Genomic DNA, 19,570 nt, shown 5'->3' with positions numbered 1-19,570 from the left:
CAATAAAGGGTTGAGGCAAAGTATAAGGATAAATCTTCACATTTTTTAATATAAAAATTTTATAGAATTTTTTTGGTATGCTAATGGCATTGTTTTGTATAGACGTCTTGAAAAAAGAGAGGATGTTCCGAGTACAGATATTATCCAGCACGCCATAGTTGAAATCCCATACGTATTGTTCAGCGATGCTCAAATATCTCGCAAGTGCAATTCGATAAAAAGGTATAAAGCTCACATGTTTCCTTTCCATCCCCTGTAAAAGATTTTATATCATAGTTGTTTAACCTAGTTTGTGATTCAAAATACTAGGGTTTTAAAAATTGATCCAAGCTAAGTTTTTGAGTTGTTTCAGATCAAATATTGATTTGGCCAAACTTATTTTACTAATTTTGTAATAATTTGTTGAATCAAATCAAAAAAATCCAATCCAATCTAAATACATGGTTGAATTTGTCAAATTTAATCTAAGAGAATATTTAGTAGTGTAATGGTTGTTGTGATTCAAAGTGTTTTTTACTTGGAAATACATCAAAATAATATTTTATTATTATTATTATTTTAAAATTATTTTTAACATCAATATATCAAAACAAACTAAAAATATAAAAATTTAATTTTAATTAAAAAATAATTTAAATTTTTTAAAAATATAATTTCAATCTACTCCCGCTAAATTTAAAAGAGATCATCACAAGGAAGAAAAACGAAGTATTTTATCCACTTTTTTCGAAGTAGGACCCATACTGGATAAGGCCACCATGCTTACCTCTGTTTTACAAAGGTTGGAGGACGGACGGATGAGGGGACAACGACAAGAAGCGGGGAATCGAGTTTTATTTTTTATTTATTTTTTTGCAAAACAAAGAGGATTTAAAGAGAGTATAAAATACTAACGTACTTGCATCACTTGGATGATTTTAGTTGGTAATTCATAACAGGGGTTTTTGAGTCCTGGCCCTTGACACAGTTATGCAAGAGAATAGAAAATTCAGCTGTTCTAAAGGAAAGAACGGCCTGGGCTTGCATGCGACTCAATCCTATCTGAGTTTTTCCACTCGTGAACTCACATGAGCCACGAGAAAGAAAACCATTAGCTCACAGGTCTTTCCAGATGAACATCGAGTCCACTCAACTAGAGTGTCAAAACTTCACCTGCATAAAGCTCGTTGGGATGTTAGAGCCACAGCGAATACCCCAAGAACGAGAAGAAATTCAAATGGGCATATGTTATTTCCAGCACCTAAATACTTATTAGGACATCTTTTCCTTTACAAAAGCTCGATAACACTGTGTTGCTTTTATGCACACTACATATTTATGTAAGAAAACGTTGTAGTTACATTCATTTAAAATTAAACCGGTGCCGTACTGTGCTTCATCATTCTGTATGTACATTGGCCTCCACCATGTGCTATGTGCCAAGGGCAAGGTTCAGGCAACACAATTATTACATTAATCGGGTGGCTGTAACTATGATATTCACAAGATGTAATTGTCTAAAGCCGAATGGTGCACATAATTGCAGTCTTGAAATCCAACGAGTGACAGAATGGTGGTCTTGTAACGAGTGATCTCCATGTCTTCTTCTTAGGATGATAGATTTGGACGAAAAGTGTTCCTCCCCTCTTCTGCTGCCGTGACCTTTGAGTTTTGACTAAATCATCTCCTCGCAGAAAAGTCATTACATGTAGCTCCCCATCCAACACAGCAAAACCACATGAGGAGTTGTGAGGAGCTTTTCGAGGTACAATGGACTCTCTCTGCCAAGAGTTTGAAGCCATGTCATATCTGCAATGAGAACACATGAATTAGCACCACCAAGGAAACATCCAAAAAATCAAATAAATTAATTCGTAACAATGACAACAACGGCCAAGCCTCAATCTCAAACTAGTTCGGATTGGCTACAAGGATCCTTGTGTGCCATTCTATGTGATCATATAACAAAAACCCTCAAATAATCTACTGTTACAGAGACATAAAAAACACAGCCCATATTTGTTTACCAGCATTTTCTTTATACCTGTACCTACCAAAAAAAAAAGAGTCACACTACCAAGTTGATTGTATAAATATGGTAATCTCAACATATAGAGAACTTCAAATTAAGCATTCCACTGTTATTAATAATCAGATTCCAATATCACAATAATATAAGTGCAAATCAGCATAAGAATCTGTACTTTTAAATGAACATGGTCGTATCACATTTGGAAACACCTGAAAACAGATGCTGCAGTTGTTCTAATCATTCCATTTTAAAATTTGAATAGCTTTGAAAGGATAAATTAATAATAACCAGTCAAGTTCCAAAACTCCTAAGAAAGTATTTAATCAATAAGACATATACACAAATATGTCAAAATATATATATATATATATATATATATATATATATATATGTACAAGTGTGCATACACAATAGTCCATATACATATGCAAAAAAATTTACCCTCCATGCCAAAAAAAGAGAAAGGGATGGTTACTAGGCTCGACCATGTTTTGAAACTTAACAGAGGGCTGTAATGGAAACACAAATCAGATCATTGAATGGTGAGCAGAGAGTGCAAAGATCAATATTTATAGCCAAACACAACACATATTAATCTGCATCATCTCCTATATGGAAGACAGTGGTAAACACTTCAACTGACCTCCCACTCATAATAATTTTACATTCAAAGAATTCAATGCAAATGAGTTTCAAATGCAAATCCTGACACCAGAACAAATGTTTCTCTCTCATTGCCCAAGGAACAGGGGAAAATTTTCTTTTTCTGGGAAAAGAAAACAAGGAATATGTCATTTGATGTTTCATTTGAATAATGAGAGTGGAGAGAGTCTAAAATATCTAAGGTTAAGTTGAAATTGGAAGGAATGGTTTTCAAATTAGCTTTGATGGGCTCATTTGAATTGCGAGGCTTCTTCAGTGGGATGATATTTCAGTATGGGTGATGTTCTTAATTTCTTAACTACTGTTTTTGAATTTTAAGAAAATCCTACCAAACATTAACCCTGACTATTTAAAAAAACTCAAGATATAAGACGCTAAAAGGACTAGAATACTCACAATAGACAGCCATTTACAGAACCATATGCAATAGCCTCCACATTGCCTAGCTAAGCATCCCAGCAGTAATCAGTGACCAAGACTTATTATAATCCAATAATATTAATACCAACTGCAATTACTAATAAAAACAACTCGAAAAGCGAAAGCATATCAAAGAAAAAAAGGAACAATATAACATATAACCTACTCTTGTTTATGTGCGCCATGTCATTAATTCATGAAGATTCTTGATTGATCCTATTTAGTATTCATCTTGTTTTATGCAATCTGTTATGGAAAACAAGGGGAAATGAGTTTGTTGCATTTTTTTTTATCAAATCTCTTGACAGTTGAAGTAAAGAAACACATAAAGACAACGGATGATATAAACACAAGAAAAAACACATGTTTATAGTATGTTATCGATTAATGCTAGCGTATTTGGCAATCTAATAACCATGTATAAAATTTGTGCAGTTTTGTCCACCCCAAACCTGTGCCAGCTGGCCTCAGAGACCCGATTCTGGAAAACTAGAATGCATGAGCGGCGATTAACCATAGGACCAATAAAGCACGAATAAGTTTTCCTGGCTGGTTGGAAGGACAAAGCTGCTCAATCCCCCCCCCCCCAAAAAAAAAAAAAAAGGTCCCATGGCCCTTGAGTTGCTGCAATAGTTTACATGCCTACTTGTACAATCTACTCTGCTTAATTTAAAATGTTCTCTAGTTCATTGAATGAAACTGAATTGTTGTTACTTCTACGTAGCATAACAGAATCCGACAGAGAACAATCAAATAACATCTAAAAGAAACATTACACAGCAGAATCCCTAACTATAAATACCAATGAGGTAGTTAATACTTCGATCAGATAGCTGTCAACTCTTACTTCAAAGACAGAACAAACACTAACAATACAAAAAAACTTCACAGCAATAACAGGACAAACAATCTAATGACTCACCTGAAAATCTCATTCTCATCAAGCATAAAAACAGCAGGCCGGCCCTCATCCTCCTCGACAACAACAATCTTCCCGAGCCTCCCTCTACCCGCATCACTCCACATATCGCCAACCTCCCTCCACTTCCCACATCCACTCTTCTTCAGGTCCATCACAACAGCATCCTTATAATACTCATCCACAGGAAAAATCCCCGAAATCGTCCTCGACTCTCCATAACCTCCCATCACCCAAAACTCCCTTTCATCCCCATCCCCACTCAAAAAACCCACACACCCTGCCCTGTATCTCGGCAACCCTTCTATTGCCACCCACTCACCCTTCCCAACATCATACCTCTCCACCGAACTTATCCTACTCCCCGCCGCACCAAACCACGCATGCCTCGACCCTCCTCCAGCCACAATTATCTGCCCCGAATCAGGTACCGCCGCACAGGCAAAAGAACCACGCGGTGACAACATTGGACACAGTTTCTCCCACAAGAAATCAACAAAATTAAACCGAAAAACAGACGATGTTGGAGAAGGACGGTCCATGGGGAAAGACCGGGTGTCGAAGAGAGACCCACCTAGAACATATAGATTAGGGCCCATCGAAATGGAAGTGAAATTGCAGAGTCCGTAGACGTTAGGGTTACATGGCATGCGTGGAAGTGGACGCCAAGCCAGGTTTTGCGGGTCGAATAGGTAAGGAGCAGAGATGGATGGATCCTGCGGGAAGATTATTAAGAGGTGGTTAGAGCGGCGGGGATGACGGCGGAGTGAAAATAGGGCTTCGGTTGAGGAGAGAAAGGTGTGCCACGATTTGCAAGTAGGTTTGACGCGGGCATGGTGCGAGTATGGGATCAATGACAGAATTAGTGATGCGATGTCGTTTGGCAGACCTGGAATTAGGGTTTGGGTTTCATTAATTTGAAGCTGTGATAATGATGACGAGGCATATGTCTCCATTTCCTTCTTCTTCTTCTTCTTCTTCTTCTTTCTTCTCTTTTCAAGCGATCCTTGGCAGCAGCAGGAGCTGCTTCTTTTTAGCTTGTTGGGCAAAAAGATTTTTGAAAAGGCTAAAAGGGCCTTCCGTCGATTTGACATTTCTTTTTTATTTGACACGTGGAAGCAGTGAGCATCATCCGTATCTGACTTTTGGATTAGTGAAAGGTTAATTGGTGATTAGAATGGTTGTTAGTCCTAATCTTTGTCTTAATTGCTCCTTCTAAAGTCAGTACAAGAAACTAGGAAGCTTTAAGTTTTTAACGCAAACTAACTGTACTTGAATTCTAAGTTATTTTTTAAAAGTATTTTATATTTAGAAATATATTAAAATATTTATTTTATTTTTAATATTAATATATAAAATTATTAAAAAAACTAACATATAAATTAGTAGATATTACTTATTATCAAATAAAAAAATTATGAATTCTCGACGTGACTTTCTGAGGTGACAATTCAAGTAACCCAGTTAGGAAAAAAAGTAGTAGATAAATCCACTATTACGGGTTAAAAGGGTGTTAAATTGTCTTTTTAAAAATATTAATATTTTACATTGCTAAAAATTATGTATATATAAAAGAAAAATATTGTATTAGTTACATTTTAGTTTTTTTATTTGAAAATAGTGAAACACTTAGAAAACCTCTAAAATATATTTATTTAAATTCCATAAAAATTTAGAGAGTGGAAAAATATTATATTTTATTAAAAAAATTTAATTTTGTATTTTTCATCTAGAGGATGTTTCAAGAGTTTTAAAAATTTTGATTTATTATTTATTATTTTTTTAAATTATTTCAATGTGTTAATATTAAAAAAATATTATTTTAATATATTTCGAAATTAAAATTAACATAATCTCAGACACTCTTCTAAGTGAACACAGGCATATCCGTCACTTACCCAAGACCCTAGTTGTTATTGTTGACAGGGTATTGCTGAATCTGTGTTTCATGTTCTTCGTGATTATCCTGGTCCAAGCTCCTCCTTGATGACGAAAAGTAAATGTTTTTCTCATATTATCGGGGAGATTGGTGTATAAGCAACCTTAAAGGTTACTTAAAAAGATGGTATTGCTGTTTGGAGCCTGTGGAGAAGGCGAAATAAGTGAGACTTCAAGGATATCTACAACTTTGCTATCATGAATTTCATGGACATCACCAAGACACCAAGGCCCACCTATTGGGAAAACAAGCGGTGGGAACTAGCAGCTACACATGAACGCCTCCTCCCAAGAAGTTGATAAAACTAAATATCGACGGAGCTAGTAGGGGCAATCCGGGAGACGCTGGTGCTGGAGGCATTATGATCAGGGGCTGGTGTGGTAGGTAGGTTTCTAGGGGGATTTGCATGCAAATTAACCTGGCACTTGCACACCAATTAAAGCCGAGCTTTGGGCTGTCATTCATGGATTAGAACTTGCATGGGACAAAGGTTAAAGGAAAATCACCGTGGAAAGTGATATTCAACATGTCATTACTATGCTGCGTAATAGGGATTGGTCGCAGGATGCCCACTCCCCCTTTCTCTGAAAAATCTCTCAACCAAGAGGAAGGCCATAGGAGTTCATTTTCAAGCATGCGCGCATACGAAAAGAGGGCAACATCTGTGCTGACTGGTGCGCCAGGTTTGGAGATGATATGGACCTAGCGATGAAAAGACTTGATGTAGTCCCAGAGGAGCTCTGGACTCTCTTGTTGGCTAACTCAATGGGTCTTTTTGATTTCGGGCTTTGGCCCCTTGTAGCTCCAAAAAATCTTTGTGGTTCTTTTTTTTTTCTTCTTCTCTTAAGAGAGAATAATAATGATTTTAATTCAATTTAATTTAAATATAGTTAGGGACGGGTGGCATTTTTACCCGCTTCTCCGTCAAAAGCGGCTCAAGAGACAGGCTACAAAAATGGAGAAATTGATGGTTTCTGCGACAGCTCCACACCAAGATAATTTCTTTCACGATAATTTGGGTAAATTCAGTGCCGCGTTGGGGACAAAACTGGAACTGGAACATGGCGTCTCTCTCTTTCATAGATTTCAATGGTTTTTTAATGCAGAATTAATCTGTCGATACCTGGAAGATTATAATGGTATGTGATTTTTGATCAATTTCTTTCCTTAAAAGATTTATTGGAATTGAAAATGGATGATATTAATTTTTTATATATATTATTTTACAAGATTTATTGGAATTGAAATTGTTGATATTAATTATCTCAATTTATTCCATTATTACATTTGCATCATTAAGTATTTATTTATTTTTAGTAAATTCAACTGTTGCAGGGAATGCCGGCGAATGTGGAAATTGGTTCTCATGTTTGGGTTGAAGATCCTGAAGTAGCTTGGATAGATGGAATTGTAATTAATATTGAACAAGATGAAGTTGAGGTTCAAACTAGTGATGGAAAGACAGTAAGGGATTTTCTTCGTCGTGAAATTGAATTTATTATGATAGTTGTTTTAAATTATTTATTATTAAGCAGTCTAATTTGTGCATTTTATTCTCATGTTGAGCAGGTTGCTGTAAGTTCATCGAGGATTTATCCGAACGATGTGGAGGCTCTTTCCGGTGGAGTTGATGACATGACTAGGCTGCAGTATTTACATGAGCCTGCAGTCCTTCACAATTTGGCAACTAGATATGAAATCAATGAAATTTATGTAAGATTACCTTGTCTTTTAAGTTGTGTTGATTGATGTTCGTTATAGTAAGAAATTAATTGCTTCATCAAGTGTGACTGTATTATAATGTTTTGATGTCACTGCAGACTTATAGTGGAAACATTCTTATTGCTGTCAATCCGTTTCAACCACTCTCACATTTATACGATGTTTACGTGATGGAGCGATATAAAGGAGCCCCAATTGAAGGACTAAGCCCTCATGTTTTTACAATTGCTGATGTTGCATACAGGTGAGTATGTATTGTTTGTGTTTCACTTTGTATTTCTTGCTTGACAGATTATGGGAATTATCTACTAACATATGAAACAGGGAAATGATCAAAGAGGGTAGAAGCAACTCAATTCTGGTCAGCGGTGAAAGTGGGGCTGGTAAGACCGAAACAACTAAAATGCTCATGCGCTACCTTGCATATTTGGGTGGCCATTCTGGTGCTGAAGGACGGACTGTTGAACAGCAAGTTCTAGAAGTAAGTCGGATGATAAATCTCTGGTTCATGTTAGTTAATGTTTTGAAAGGGCCTACACTTTATACAAATAAAAGTGATAAGTAAATTCTTCAGAGAAGTGTATAAGGCATGAAGTCTCTTAGACATATAGATGGTATGTAACTGAAAAAATACACTGCACTCACAGCAGGTTATGACTCGGTGGCAAATTAAATATGCACCATTCCAAGTGTGAACATATGCATGCATGTTAGTGTAGCATAATACACCAAAAGGAAACATGCAAGTCCTAATTTTGTGCTGTGATCCTTTGTGAAGTATTAGTGTAACTGAAATAAATGTTCTAATCCTCAATGGTTTCTCATAGACTGGAGCGCAAATTTGGAATGCAGAACTGCTTACCAAAATATGGTACTGAACAAATAATAGTAATAGTGAAATAACACAAATTCGGTTTTCTATAGCAACTCATGAATAATTTTAAAGAAGTGGACAGCATACAAATCAAGCAGATACCATTACATATTTTCTTTAATGCTTCAAGAAAAAGATATTTTCCCAGAATATGACCAGAGGCACCACATATGATGCAAAACTAGCTATAGCATTCTTCGAGCCATCATCCCAGATGTGGACCTGCATATCAGAGAACAGGAAAAATTAGGCATGTTTGATATTCAGTTCTAGTGGTTTATTAAGGTGGAGGTCATGAACTGTTCTTGGTCTGGTCCTTTTACTTCATATAGCTTGGATATACATTGTTCAGTAATGAATTATCTTGGTCATGATTGAATCACCTAGGTATGTGCAGCATAGTTTAAAATTTTAGTCAGTTTTGTCTTGGTGGACACATGCTGCTTTATGTAAGCCATCCTGGTATTATGTAGAAGCAGGAAACTGAGTAGATTATCAAGGACAATATCTTGGACTAGTTGGCAACTTTAGCATGTTTGATTAGGTAATGCTCTATGGGTGGTTTTTTGTTGATCACAGTGTTTTTATTGTTTTGATCCCTTATACCATTGAGCTTGACATAAGTTGGATCCCTTATACCATTGAGCTTTACCTAAGTTGGATCCCTTATACCATTGAGCTTTACAGAAGCACATTTGAAGGATTCTAGAGCTAAATGTATGACAAACATGTCTTCCTATATTAGAGCTCAATGTAGGTTTTTCATGCTTATTTGCATTTCTTTTTCCTATTGTAATGAGACCCAAAGTTAATTACTTTTCATCATTTGTAAAAACCGAAGCTGAAATGAATGCTAGATGGTTGCCTCTTTTTTTCATTTTAGCTATGTTCACTGAATTTTTAACTTAGAAAAATTTTAAGTCGTTGTACTAACTAGTGTTATGCAGTCAAATCCAGTTCTTGAAGCATTTGGCAACGCAAAGACTGCTAAAAATAACAATTCTAGGTGAGAAATATCATGCCTGCCTTTTCTTCCTTGTTGCTTATTTGTATCCTGAAAGGATGGAAACATTTAAAGAATGTCTTTGCATCTACAAGCACCACAAGCTTTTACATACTGTGACCTCACATACTTGCACGCTTGTTAATTAACTTTGGAAATAGTTACAAGAAAACATCAACCTATTAGTATCTAGATTATACCTCCTCTCTTTTCTCACATGTAATTTTTCCAGCTGTTAAGAGAGAGTGGATGATTGTGAATGTGTTTCACTCATTTGCATAGATGGCAGTCTCTACCTTCTGATGTCATCTTGACTATTTTGATTCAGCCGTTTTGGAAAATTTGTTGAGATCCAGTTTGATAAGAAGGGAAGAATATCTGGAGCAGCTATCAGAACTTATCTTCTCGAGAGGTCTCGTGTTTGCCAAATTTCTGACCCAGAGCGCAACTATCACTGTTTTTACCTTTTATGTGCTGCACCACATGAGGTAGGTATCTTAGCTAGATATTCTTTTTTCCTACCTTTGTAGTCAATCAAGTATCTAGCCATCATTATAGCTAATAGACTTTGAGTCTTGTCAGGAGATTGAGAAATATAAGCTGGGAAATCCCAAGTCTTTTCACTACCTTAATCAATCCAATTGCTATGAGCTGGTTGGTGTTAGTGATGCCCAAGAGTATATCGCCACTAGGAGAGCCATGGATGTTGTCGGGATAAATGAGAAAGAGCAGGTCTGGCCTCTGCTATTGATCCTAATATGCTTGTTCTTTTCATTTCTTGTCCTGTATTATTTAAACTTGTTATCTTGAGGATGATGATATGCCTATAGTGATAGAATTATCTGTAAGCATTTCATGTATCATTATTTGTTCTTTTGTGCTTTGCCAATAAAATTTATCATCTAGGAAAGTGTTAAACTTGTTTGTAAATGATAACTGCAATCTCTCTCCCAGGATGCTATTTTCAGAGTTGTGGCTGCGATTCTTCATCTTGGTAATATCAATTTTGAAAAGGATGAAGACATTGATTCAGCTGTAGTAAAAGATGAGCAATCCCTATTTCATCTTCAAATGACAGCAGACCTTCTCATGTGAGACTAGAGATTCATAGCTTTATGGTTAGATTTCATTTCACTTTCATATTTCAATGTCATATGAGTTGATATTGTTTCAGGTGCGATCCTCTTTCATTGGAAGATGCACTGTGTAAGCGTGTAATGATAACCCCAGAAGAAATCATCAAGAGAAGTCTTGATCCTCATGCTGCAGCAGTGAGCAGGGATGGTTTGGCCAAGACAATATATTCTCGCTTGTTTGAGTGGTAAGCGGGTAGTTAATGGATCATTGTTATAGGCTTGGTAACTTATAGAACATTAAAGTGGTTTCTTAGTCTATGTTCCTCTAAGGATGCATCTACGATTATTCTGTCCAGGTTGGTGGATAAAATTAATGTCTCCATTGGGCAAGATCCTAACTCAAAATGCCTGATTGGGATCCTTGACATTTATGGTTTCGAAAGCTTTAAGGCTAACAGGTAATGCTTGATTATATGAACGAATAATGCTCATACATTCACACAAAAGTAGGTACCTGCATATACACGTGCACACATAATTGGATAGATAGGCAGTTGGATATGAAAATGCAGTCCTATGAAGGAAGGGACCATGGTATGGCACTATCTTGATCAATGGTGCAGTTGTATTGGCTTGAATTAGAAGATTCACAGCAAGTTATGGTGTGATATTTTATTTAGGCTTACAATTTTCTGAATTGTCAAGAATTAGTGGCTTGGGTTACATTATACTGCCATTCAGGATTGGGGGTCCTGAATCACAACTCATTAAGATAGTGGAGAATCTCATTTCTTATTTTGTCATTGAACAAACAGCCATAGGGAACCTTGAGCTCCTACCTTGCTACAACGAAGAAACTTGGGAGTCCTTCCACCTTTGAGCAGTCATTTTACAGTTTATGTCAAAATCTGATGTCATATTACATCCTTTTGGAATAAATTTTCATTCTGACCTGAATTAATTCATCATCATTTGGCAGTTTCGAACAGTTTTGCATTAATTTTACAAATGAAAAGCTGCAACAACACTTCAACCAGGTATGAGGTTAGTCATATTTGATTGTCTTTTAGTTGCTCATGTTTCTCATCCTATAATCTGAAAGCCATGTTCCATTCAGCATGTATTCAAGATGGAGCAAGAGGAGTATGCAAAAGAGGAAATCAATTGGAACTATGTGGAATTTGTTGATAATCAAGATGTTCTGGATCTTATTGAGAAGGTTTACACTTTCTGAATTCTTCAATCTTGTATATTCCTACATGGTTCTCTTTATATTTCCCTGTAGTTATAAATCACAGTCTAGCGGTAAGGGAGGTTGGGCTTACATGATTGCTACATGCCTGATATCCCTTTTAACAGAAGTAGAAGTCATTAAGTGGAACTTGATTTTGTTAATAGGGGTTTGCCCTACAGAGAAGTGCATTTGAACAATATTTAGGTCCTAGGATGTGGCAACATTTTGGTTGGGCAATGTACGATGTTGTTTCCATTTGGAAATTCTAAGACTGTTGTCTGTGAATGTATCCTAGGACTCTCTACTGTTTGCACCCTCTGTATATTTTAGCTTCAGAGGTCAGGTTATAAATCATAAAGAAAAAAAGATAAGGGAATGGTATTCATTAAAGAAAACATATATCTGGTGCATTTTCTTTATCATCCATGTTAAGTCGGTGGATGAATTTCTCTGTCAGCAATTCAACTTTTAGTAGATGATCTGGTGACTGAAATTTGATGCATAAGAGCTCTAATTAGTTCTTTTGCAGAAACCGGGTGGGATAATTGCTCTGCTTGACGAAGCATGGTATGTTTATATATTTTTTGTCCTAATCCTGCAGAATTAATCATAGGAATTTGTTTTTTCTGTGCAATTTTCGTTGTGATGTTATCCCACTAAAGGTTCTTTCTTTGCAGGGTCTTCTAATTTTTGTTAGTGAATTGCTTAAGTGGTGAGCATTTTTTTCTTGCAGCATGTTTCCTAAATCAACTCACGAGACATTTGCACAAAAGCTCTACCAAACATTCAAAGATCATAAGCGGTTCATCAAGCCAAAACTGACTCGCTCGGATTTTACCATTGTTCATTATGCTGGAGAGGTGAGCTGTTATTCCTGCATTATACTCTTCAATTACCTGGCTAGCAATTTGAATAAGCCATTATCATTTCATGCACTTATTTTTCAGGTTCAATATCAGTCTGGTCAATTTTTAGACAAAAACAAATACTACGTGGTTGCTGAACATCAAGATTTGTTGAGTGCTTCAAAATGCTCTTTTATAGCAGGTCTCTTTCCTCCACTTTCAGAGGAGTCAGCCAAACCATCCAAGTTCTCATCTGTTTGTTCCCGTTTTAAGGTCTTCTTTGCTATCTTCTCTTTTGGAACCATGGTGGAGACTTTACCACACTAAAGCTTCATTTATTTACTGGATAATTTCATTTATCATGAGTGATCATAGCACCTAGAATCATGACACTGATGCTCTGACCTAATTTGATGCAGATCCAACTACAGCAATTAATGGATATACTGAATTCCACAGAGCCCCACTACATTCGATGTGTGAAACCAAATAATTTATTAAAACCTGCCACATTTGACAAAATCAATGTCATTCAACAGTTACGTTCTGGTGTAAGTAAAATTTGGAATTTTGTTTGAAGTCTTGTCTAATACTAGTTACTTGTATGTGTTTCAAGGAAATAGTAATTCATGTAGGGAGTTCTAGAGGTAATCAGAATCAAATGTGCTGGTTACCCTGCTCATAGGACCTTCTCTGAATTCCTAATTCGATTTGGTATTCTTGCACCAGAGATTTTTAAAGGGAAGTAAGTATTTCTTTATGTTCCAAATTGAATAAAAATAATTCTTGTGTTTTCTTCTGGGTGAACTTAAATGTTTTGCAGAATTTTCCGGGTTCATGTCCTGAGATCATTTGTTTTGTAACAGTTATGAAGAAAAGGTGGCATGCAAATGGATTCTGGAAAAGATGGAGCTCAAAGGATATCTGGTAATGCTATAACTACTTTCACATGTTATGCAACTTCTCGTTATCTTCAACCCAGGAAGTTACAATTATAACCTTTGATGCTAGTGCTTCAGATATGCATATCGGTACTCACCCACATCTATCATGCTATAAATGAGAACTGTGACATCGTTTAAAAAAAATGAGAGCTTTATTTGCTGCTGATGCATGGTTAAGCTAAAAAATATGCATTGCTGCGACTGCTCTTGTCATTTTGATTCTTTCAATGCTAGAAATTACTAATTAGTTTAGGGAGGATAAATGCTTTGCAGATGGGGAAAACAAAGTTGTTTCTAAGAGCTGAACAGATGGCTGAGCTAGATGCAAAAAAAGCAAGATTACTTCGCAACTCAGCTACAGTTATCCAAAGGCACTTTAGAACTTACACCACTCGTAAAGATTACATTGTATTGCGGAAGTCCTCTATTCATATACAATCTCATTGGAGAGGTAAGTCAATTAGCAACCATGTAGTCTGTTTTTTGGATGTTGACATGTATCCGAATTTCTTAGCTGATGTTCTTTATAGAATTTAGGTGGAATTTTTTCGTGGTTACTTGGTCACGGCTTGAGTCGCTTGACTCTCTTATTTCCTGAACAGTGCATTTTTTTCTATCTGGAGATTTGATCAGCTAGTATCAATAGTTCTTATTTCTAATTTCACGCTAATCTTGACGTATAGGAAGACTTGCTCGTGAATTATATAAGTACAAGCGAAAGGAGGTGGCAGCAGTCAAAATTCAAAAGAATTTGCGTAGACAATTGGCCAGAAGGGCATATACCGATATTAGAATATCTGCACTTGTGGTGCAAACAGGTTTTCGGGCAATGGCTGCACGGAAGGATTTCAGATTTAGAGAGCAAACCAAGGCAGCAACTATTATTCAGGTTATTTACCTAGCTGATTCGATGTTCCTTCACAAGTGCAATTGCAGATCTAGTTGTTAGCCATGTTCTACCAGAAAGATCATTACTTAAATTAAGTATTTGCAGACTTGTTGGCGTTGTCATAGAGCTGTGTCATACTATAAGAAGCTGAAGAAAGCATCAGTTATTTCACAAAGCAGATGGAGGGGAAGAACAGTCAAGAATTTAGAGGCCGCAACTATCATCCAGGTTATTACCTATCTGTTTATTTGCTCCTTGACAGATTGTATACCTGGCTGTTTGTGATGTTCTGCCAGAATGATAGTTATTTTAAGATATTTTCAGGCTTACTGGCGTCGCTATAGAGCTGTGTCTTACTATAAGAAACTAAAAACAGCATCAGCTATCTCTCAGTGCACATGGAGAAGAACTGCTGGGAAGGAGCATTCAAATGTAAAGATGGTAGGTATCAACATAAGATAAATCTTTAGTAACTAGTTCGTGCTTCCATTGTCATGTTTTCTTGATTGTTGATGTACCAGTTAGAAACTATCACTTGTAATCACTCACTTAAATATTTATTTCCTTTAAGTACTTATAGAGGTTCTATAAGTACTAAATCTTTGATTATGGTATAGGAGCACCTAGTACCCCTAGATTGGCTCAAATCAGAAGCTATTCCTAGTCTGGATCACGGGCTTCCAAGTAACTTCCGCTTCCATGTTAAAAGCCCCCAAACTTCTCTAAAACTGCAGGGAACTTACAAAACCAGCTGTTGGAACCTTTCCCTGCATGCTTCAACGTCCAGCACATTCCTCTCTTTTATTTGGAAGTCATGCATATTCGACAGTAGATGATCTGTTGGATGAGACGGTGAATAGTGAGTGAGGTTCTAGGTGGGTTCCCAGTTGAGATGATCTTGGGTTGCCTGTTGGGTTCCCTTCTCATGTCATATTTTGGTCTCATTAAGGATTTCCCGTGGAACATCAGCAATAATAGACTTGAATTTGAGAATTGAGAAGTGGTTGACAGGTTGGATAAATTTATATCTACAGGTAGGAAGTTACCGTCTCATTTTGGAAGTTTTTATTGAACACACATATAAAGTAAGAATAAACATAACCCCTTGGGAATTGAGAGGCGTGCAAAATACATTATGTTTATCAGATAATTAAAGTAAAGTAATTGTATCAAAGATTGATACCTTTCTATGAATACAGCTTCTCAGTTTTCTTTCCTGAGTTGTGTGTGCTATTGTGCATTTTCTGTTTTCCTCAGGCAATAAGAGAAACAGGTTCAGATGAAGAAGAAAATTATAAACTTGAAAAACAAGTGGAGGAACTCAGATGCTGTTTTCCGTCAGAAAAACATCCAAAGGTAAGATAAGATACGAATGCCATATAAAGCAACATGTTTTCTTGTTTGGAAAAGATTTGTATCCTTTGGTTTTGTGCTTTTCCGTGGGGGCTGTAGTGACTGAAATATTGGTCATTGCTTCATACAATTATTGGCCTTAGTTGAAATCATGTTATTGATGATCTTTTCTTGCCAACATATGTTGAGAATGGTTGTAGCCCTCATGAGTTTTAGGAATGTGCCTTCTGTATTTTTGCGATTTTATATGAGTGACAATCTTTCTGTTGTTCAAATTTATATATTCAGATGGACTTGGAAGAAACAAAAACACAAGAAATAGATGAGTCGTGGTTTTCTCTACAAACTTCCCAAAACAAAGTTGACGAAACAAATGCATTGCCTCCGGAGGAACATTATGCTGTGCTGAGAACAATTGCAGTTCATCCTGCTGTAATAGAAACCTCAACTCCAATCTCAGATTCTAAGAAGGTTGAGAACCTCAATGCTGAAGTGAAAAAATTGAAGGTGATGATATCCACTTCAGAGCTCTGTTATTTGCCAATTTTCAATTTCACTCAGTTCAAGGGTATGATCAGTTTTAACAATTAATAGTAGGGCCAAATAGAAGGTGATTAACACAACACAAAGGCGTCTATTTCAGAAGCTCCCCCCTAATCAGGAACAAGGTTAATCACACAACTAGCAAGATGCTTTCACTGTAATAACTCGTGGGGAAGAAAATGACTTTAGAAAAGATTCAATATTCAGGAGGAAAGAACTGAGAAATTCGGTTTTTAAGTTGAAAATGTAATCAATGTTAAAAGATTATGGGGCATTTCTCTATTTGAAATTATTTTTTGTCTAATTGTAGAGTTGCTTAAATTTTTATTTGCTTTATTCAATTTGTAGGAACCGTGAAATTCATGAAAATAAGGTTAACAGAATGCCAGTATTTCATAGGGAATTTTTATTCTTGAATTTCCCCCTATCCTTATCCTTTCAGGGTGTTGCTGGTTAAAAGGCAGCATTTTTGTTTTTGCTAGTTACTGTCTTTTTACCTGGTATAGAAAAGAATTCAAAGTGAGAAAAACAGTTTATGCCATTGCCAATTGAGAAAACGAATATAAATATTAACAGTTTAATGTATGAGTAGGTTTGTCAGAATACTTAAAATGGTGAAAGCATCTTACTAGGAGCAGATTTTGCTAATAGTCAAAATCTCTTTGTCCTTGCTTGCATACTTTTCAAGCTAGAATTTGTAATTTATATTGTTTAAGAGAAATGTGGTTTTTTGTTTCTAAATCCTATAGTTGGATTCTAATAAATGTAGGCCCTTCTTTTATGTTGGACAGGCCTTGTTGTTGTCAGAAAAACAAAGAGCTGATAATTTTGAAAGGACATATGCAGAAGTCTGCAAATTAAGTGAAAAAAGACGCAAAAAACTAGAAGAAACTGAACGAAGAGTCTATCGACTTCAGGCCTCACTGAACAAGTAAGGATAGTGTGATAAACTGAAAAGAATAACTTTGCCTCAAGATTTATCTTTTTAGATTTATGTTGGATGTCAATTATAAAGTCCAACATACTGCATCCTTGACAAGTAATGTATGAAATAAGGTGGGATATGTCTATATGACAGTTTGAACCACTCTTCACACTTTGTTGGATCTCTGCACTGTCAAATCTGCTTTGTTCATGACAATTTATAAACTAATCCTTAGTGTGACTAATACTTGACCTGTTTTAGCGTGTCTCAGGATGTTATATTCCATGTCCGATCAATTTGCAGAGCTGAAAATGATCTTATATGCTTCATCGAACTCAAATTCAACTTCCCTACCCGTCAAAATTGATGTTCAGGCTGATGTTGCTCCCAATAACTCTGATGCCTCATCCAGTGACTCTGATTTCACTTTTCCAGTTCCTGCCCTTGCCTCAGTTGACTTCTCTTCCCCTGATCCTAATGCTTTCCAGCTGATAGTTCAGGATCTTTCAACAACAGAAATTTCAGGTCAGCTTGCTTTCCTGATTGAAATTGTATCTGCAGATTTTCATTAAAATGAAAGCTCGTTTCATTAAATTCTTTCTTCCACAAAACAACACATGATTCAGAAATTCGTTACAATATTATTTTCCCCTTGCTTCAGTAATGAAGACTAACGTTTCTTTCTATTGATGATTCACCGTGCAGGTTCTGATAACGGTGATAAAGAGGGTGCATTTGATGACTTCTTCTGATGGAACTTATTTTTGTTTTCCTTCCTTTTTAGCTATTCAGTCTTTACTTGTTGGCATGGCAGAGTAGCTCCTACAAATCCCTGTTGGCTTAGATATTAACCACATTTGCCATATAGAGTAGGCTCCTCCGCTTGAACTTCTACACACAACATCATATACATAGCTAGAGTTTCTCTCAATATTTCTACAGTAATTACCAAGGTTAAACGGTCAAAAGGTTACTTCTATGGAATTGTAAATTCATTGTTGGTACTACTAACATCCAGGATGAGTTTACCTTTTCTTCTAACAAGGGCTGAAAGTGAAAAACACAGGTCTCTCAACTTGCTGTATGAGTTTGCTTTGCCTTTCACTTTGTATTGCTTCTTACTTACTGTTCAACTATGTAAAAGTGCAAGGGAACCTGCACTGCTTCATCAAACTCGACAAGTTCATTTTAAGAGAAGCAGCATGGGAACAAGGATTTTCCCATTAATTTGCACATGCCGCGGAGCACCAAAGTAGCAGCTCGGATGCCGATTCCCTTTAGGGAAACCACCTTTGGTATTGAGATTGTCTTAAGGATTTCCAATTTTTCCAATTATGCTCACTTTAAATTATATTTGATATCCCCTTTCCTTTATATCATCAACTGGCACTTCTGTTTAGTCTCGGAATGCCTTAGGCTCTTTGCTACTTAATGCGTGATCTCTGTTGTTGAAGTTGCAACATACATTCAAACATTTTCTGGCTGTATTAATACTCGTAAGATGGTTGTTTATAATTTTTTCAACTTGGAGGTTTTGGAGCATCTTCGAGGGGAGAATTAGCTCATCTTGTCTTTATAATTTATGTCTAGTTTCCAACATGTTCCTACAAGTTTAATTGCTTTCATTTTTTTCTCTCTTAAATATAAGGTTATTCTACTGTCTAAACATTTTTTTATTATTATTAATTATTTGATGCTTCCTCTTTTTTATTTTGAGAAGTCAAAAACAGATTAAAAAAATTGATTTTTTAGTTAATTTTTTAATTATTTTTGCTATCACAAACTAAACATCTAATTACATAGCGATCATTTAGGTTTTGTAAGTAAAAATTATCTAATAATATCTAATGAAAGACAAGATGATAAATGTATTTATGAAACACATTTAATGGTTGTAAAAATGTATTTTTTCATGGATATGATTTTTGAGTTTTCATCTCATGTTTTTATATTTCTTACATGTATAAGATTTTTCTTTGGATTTATAAAAGAATAAGAATCAGTTAAAAAATAAAAATAGTCAACAGTTTGTTCAATTTTTATTTTATTTTTTGGACTAAAATAAAGTAAAAATTGCTAGCGTAAATATAAAATTAATGAAAAAAATACTTCCATTTAGTAAATGAATAAAAATTTTGCAAAATCTTTTTCAGTTTTTGTCTAAAATCTGAACCAATAAAATCTTGAACAGTCCCTTTAAAAGTCAAATT

At 35.8% G+C, this 19,570-nt stretch overlaps 2 protein-coding genes across 11 annotated transcripts; one reads left to right on the top strand and one right to left on the bottom strand.

Annotated features, from left to right (window-relative positions):
- Positions 1–1,209: 1,209 nt before the first annotated feature.
- On the bottom strand, positions 1,210–5,122 carry LOC7471990 (F-box/kelch-repeat protein OR23). Of its 4 annotated transcripts, none has more exons than XR_002980612.2 (3): positions 4,017–5,122; positions 3,261–3,340; positions 1,638–1,788 (listed from the first exon to the last, which is right to left on the bottom strand). XR_002980612.2 is itself a non-coding variant. In XM_002300752.4 (2 exons), exons 1-2 carry the CDS (start codon positions 5,105–5,107, stop codon positions 1,497–1,499), a joined length of 1,383 nt encoding a protein of 460 aa, XP_002300788.3. In that variant the 5' UTR covers positions 5,108–5,122; the 3' UTR covers positions 1,210–1,496. The 4 variants fall into 4 exon arrangements, 1 of the variants encoding a protein (XP_002300788.3); XR_002980614.2 differs by lacking the exon at positions 1,638–1,788 and adding an exon at positions 3,098–3,116; XR_002980613.2 differs by lacking the exon at positions 1,638–1,788 and adding an exon at positions 3,102–3,120.
- A 793-nt stretch (positions 5,123–5,915) lies between these two features.
- LOC7471987 (myosin-9) lies at positions 5,916–18,920 on the top strand. Of its 7 annotated transcripts, none has more exons than XM_024595960.2 (28): positions 5,924–7,091; positions 7,288–7,416; positions 7,522–7,665; positions 7,773–7,918; positions 7,999–8,155; positions 9,496–9,554; positions 9,880–10,039; positions 10,134–10,283; positions 10,506–10,642; positions 10,726–10,872; positions 10,984–11,085; positions 11,607–11,664; positions 11,745–11,846; positions 12,391–12,428; positions 12,595–12,721; positions 12,809–12,979; positions 13,126–13,257; positions 13,342–13,451; positions 13,573–13,633; positions 13,924–14,101; positions 14,334–14,539; positions 14,645–14,767; positions 14,864–14,980; positions 15,797–15,895; positions 16,181–16,399; positions 17,227–17,366; positions 17,632–17,885; positions 18,066–18,920. In XM_024595960.2, exons 1-28 carry the CDS (start codon positions 7,089–7,091, stop codon positions 18,110–18,112), a joined length of 3,516 nt encoding a protein of 1,171 aa, XP_024451728.1. In that variant the 5' UTR covers positions 5,924–7,088; the 3' UTR covers positions 18,113–18,920. The 7 variants fall into 7 exon arrangements, 6 of the variants coding, with proteins under 6 accessions (XP_052306724.1, XP_052306723.1, XP_024451728.1 ...); XM_052450762.1 differs by having other exon boundaries at positions 7,270–7,416; XM_052450763.1 differs by lacking the exon at positions 18,066–18,920 and having other exon boundaries at positions 5,922–7,091; positions 17,622–17,863.
- The last annotated feature ends 650 nt before the right edge of the window (positions 18,921–19,570 follow it).

The sequence above is a fragment of the Populus trichocarpa genome, chromosome 2 (genome assembly GCF_000002775.5).
Source record: "Populus trichocarpa isolate Nisqually-1 chromosome 2, P.trichocarpa_v4.1, whole genome shotgun sequence".
NCBI classification, from domain to species: domain Eukaryota; kingdom Viridiplantae; phylum Streptophyta; class Magnoliopsida; order Malpighiales; family Salicaceae; genus Populus; species Populus trichocarpa.
Note: the sequence above shows the minus strand (reverse complement) of the source record. Positions and strands in the feature narration are given on the sequence as shown.

What these genes read in the sequence shown, in the direction of transcription:
- LOC7471987 (XM_024595960.2), top strand. An exon ending in ATGACAGCAGACCTTCTCAT is followed by an intron (nt 10,643 to 10,725) that starts GTGAGACTAGAG and finishes ATATTGTTTCAG; the next exon opens with GTGCGATCCTCTTTCATTGG. An exon ending in AGGCAGCAACTATTATTCAG is followed by an intron (nt 14,540 to 14,644) that starts GTTATTTACCTA and finishes AAGTATTTGCAG; the next exon opens with ACTTGTTGGCGTTGTCATAG.
- LOC7471990 (XM_002300752.4), bottom strand. Translation starts at nt 5,107, where the DNA reads ATGTCAAATCGACGGAAGGCCCTTTTAGCCTTTTCAAAAATCTTTTTG. An exon ending in GATGAGAATGAGATTTTCAG is followed by an intron (nt 1,789 to 4,016) that starts GTGAGTCATTAG and finishes TTCTCATTGCAG; the next exon opens with ATATGACATGGCTTCAAACT.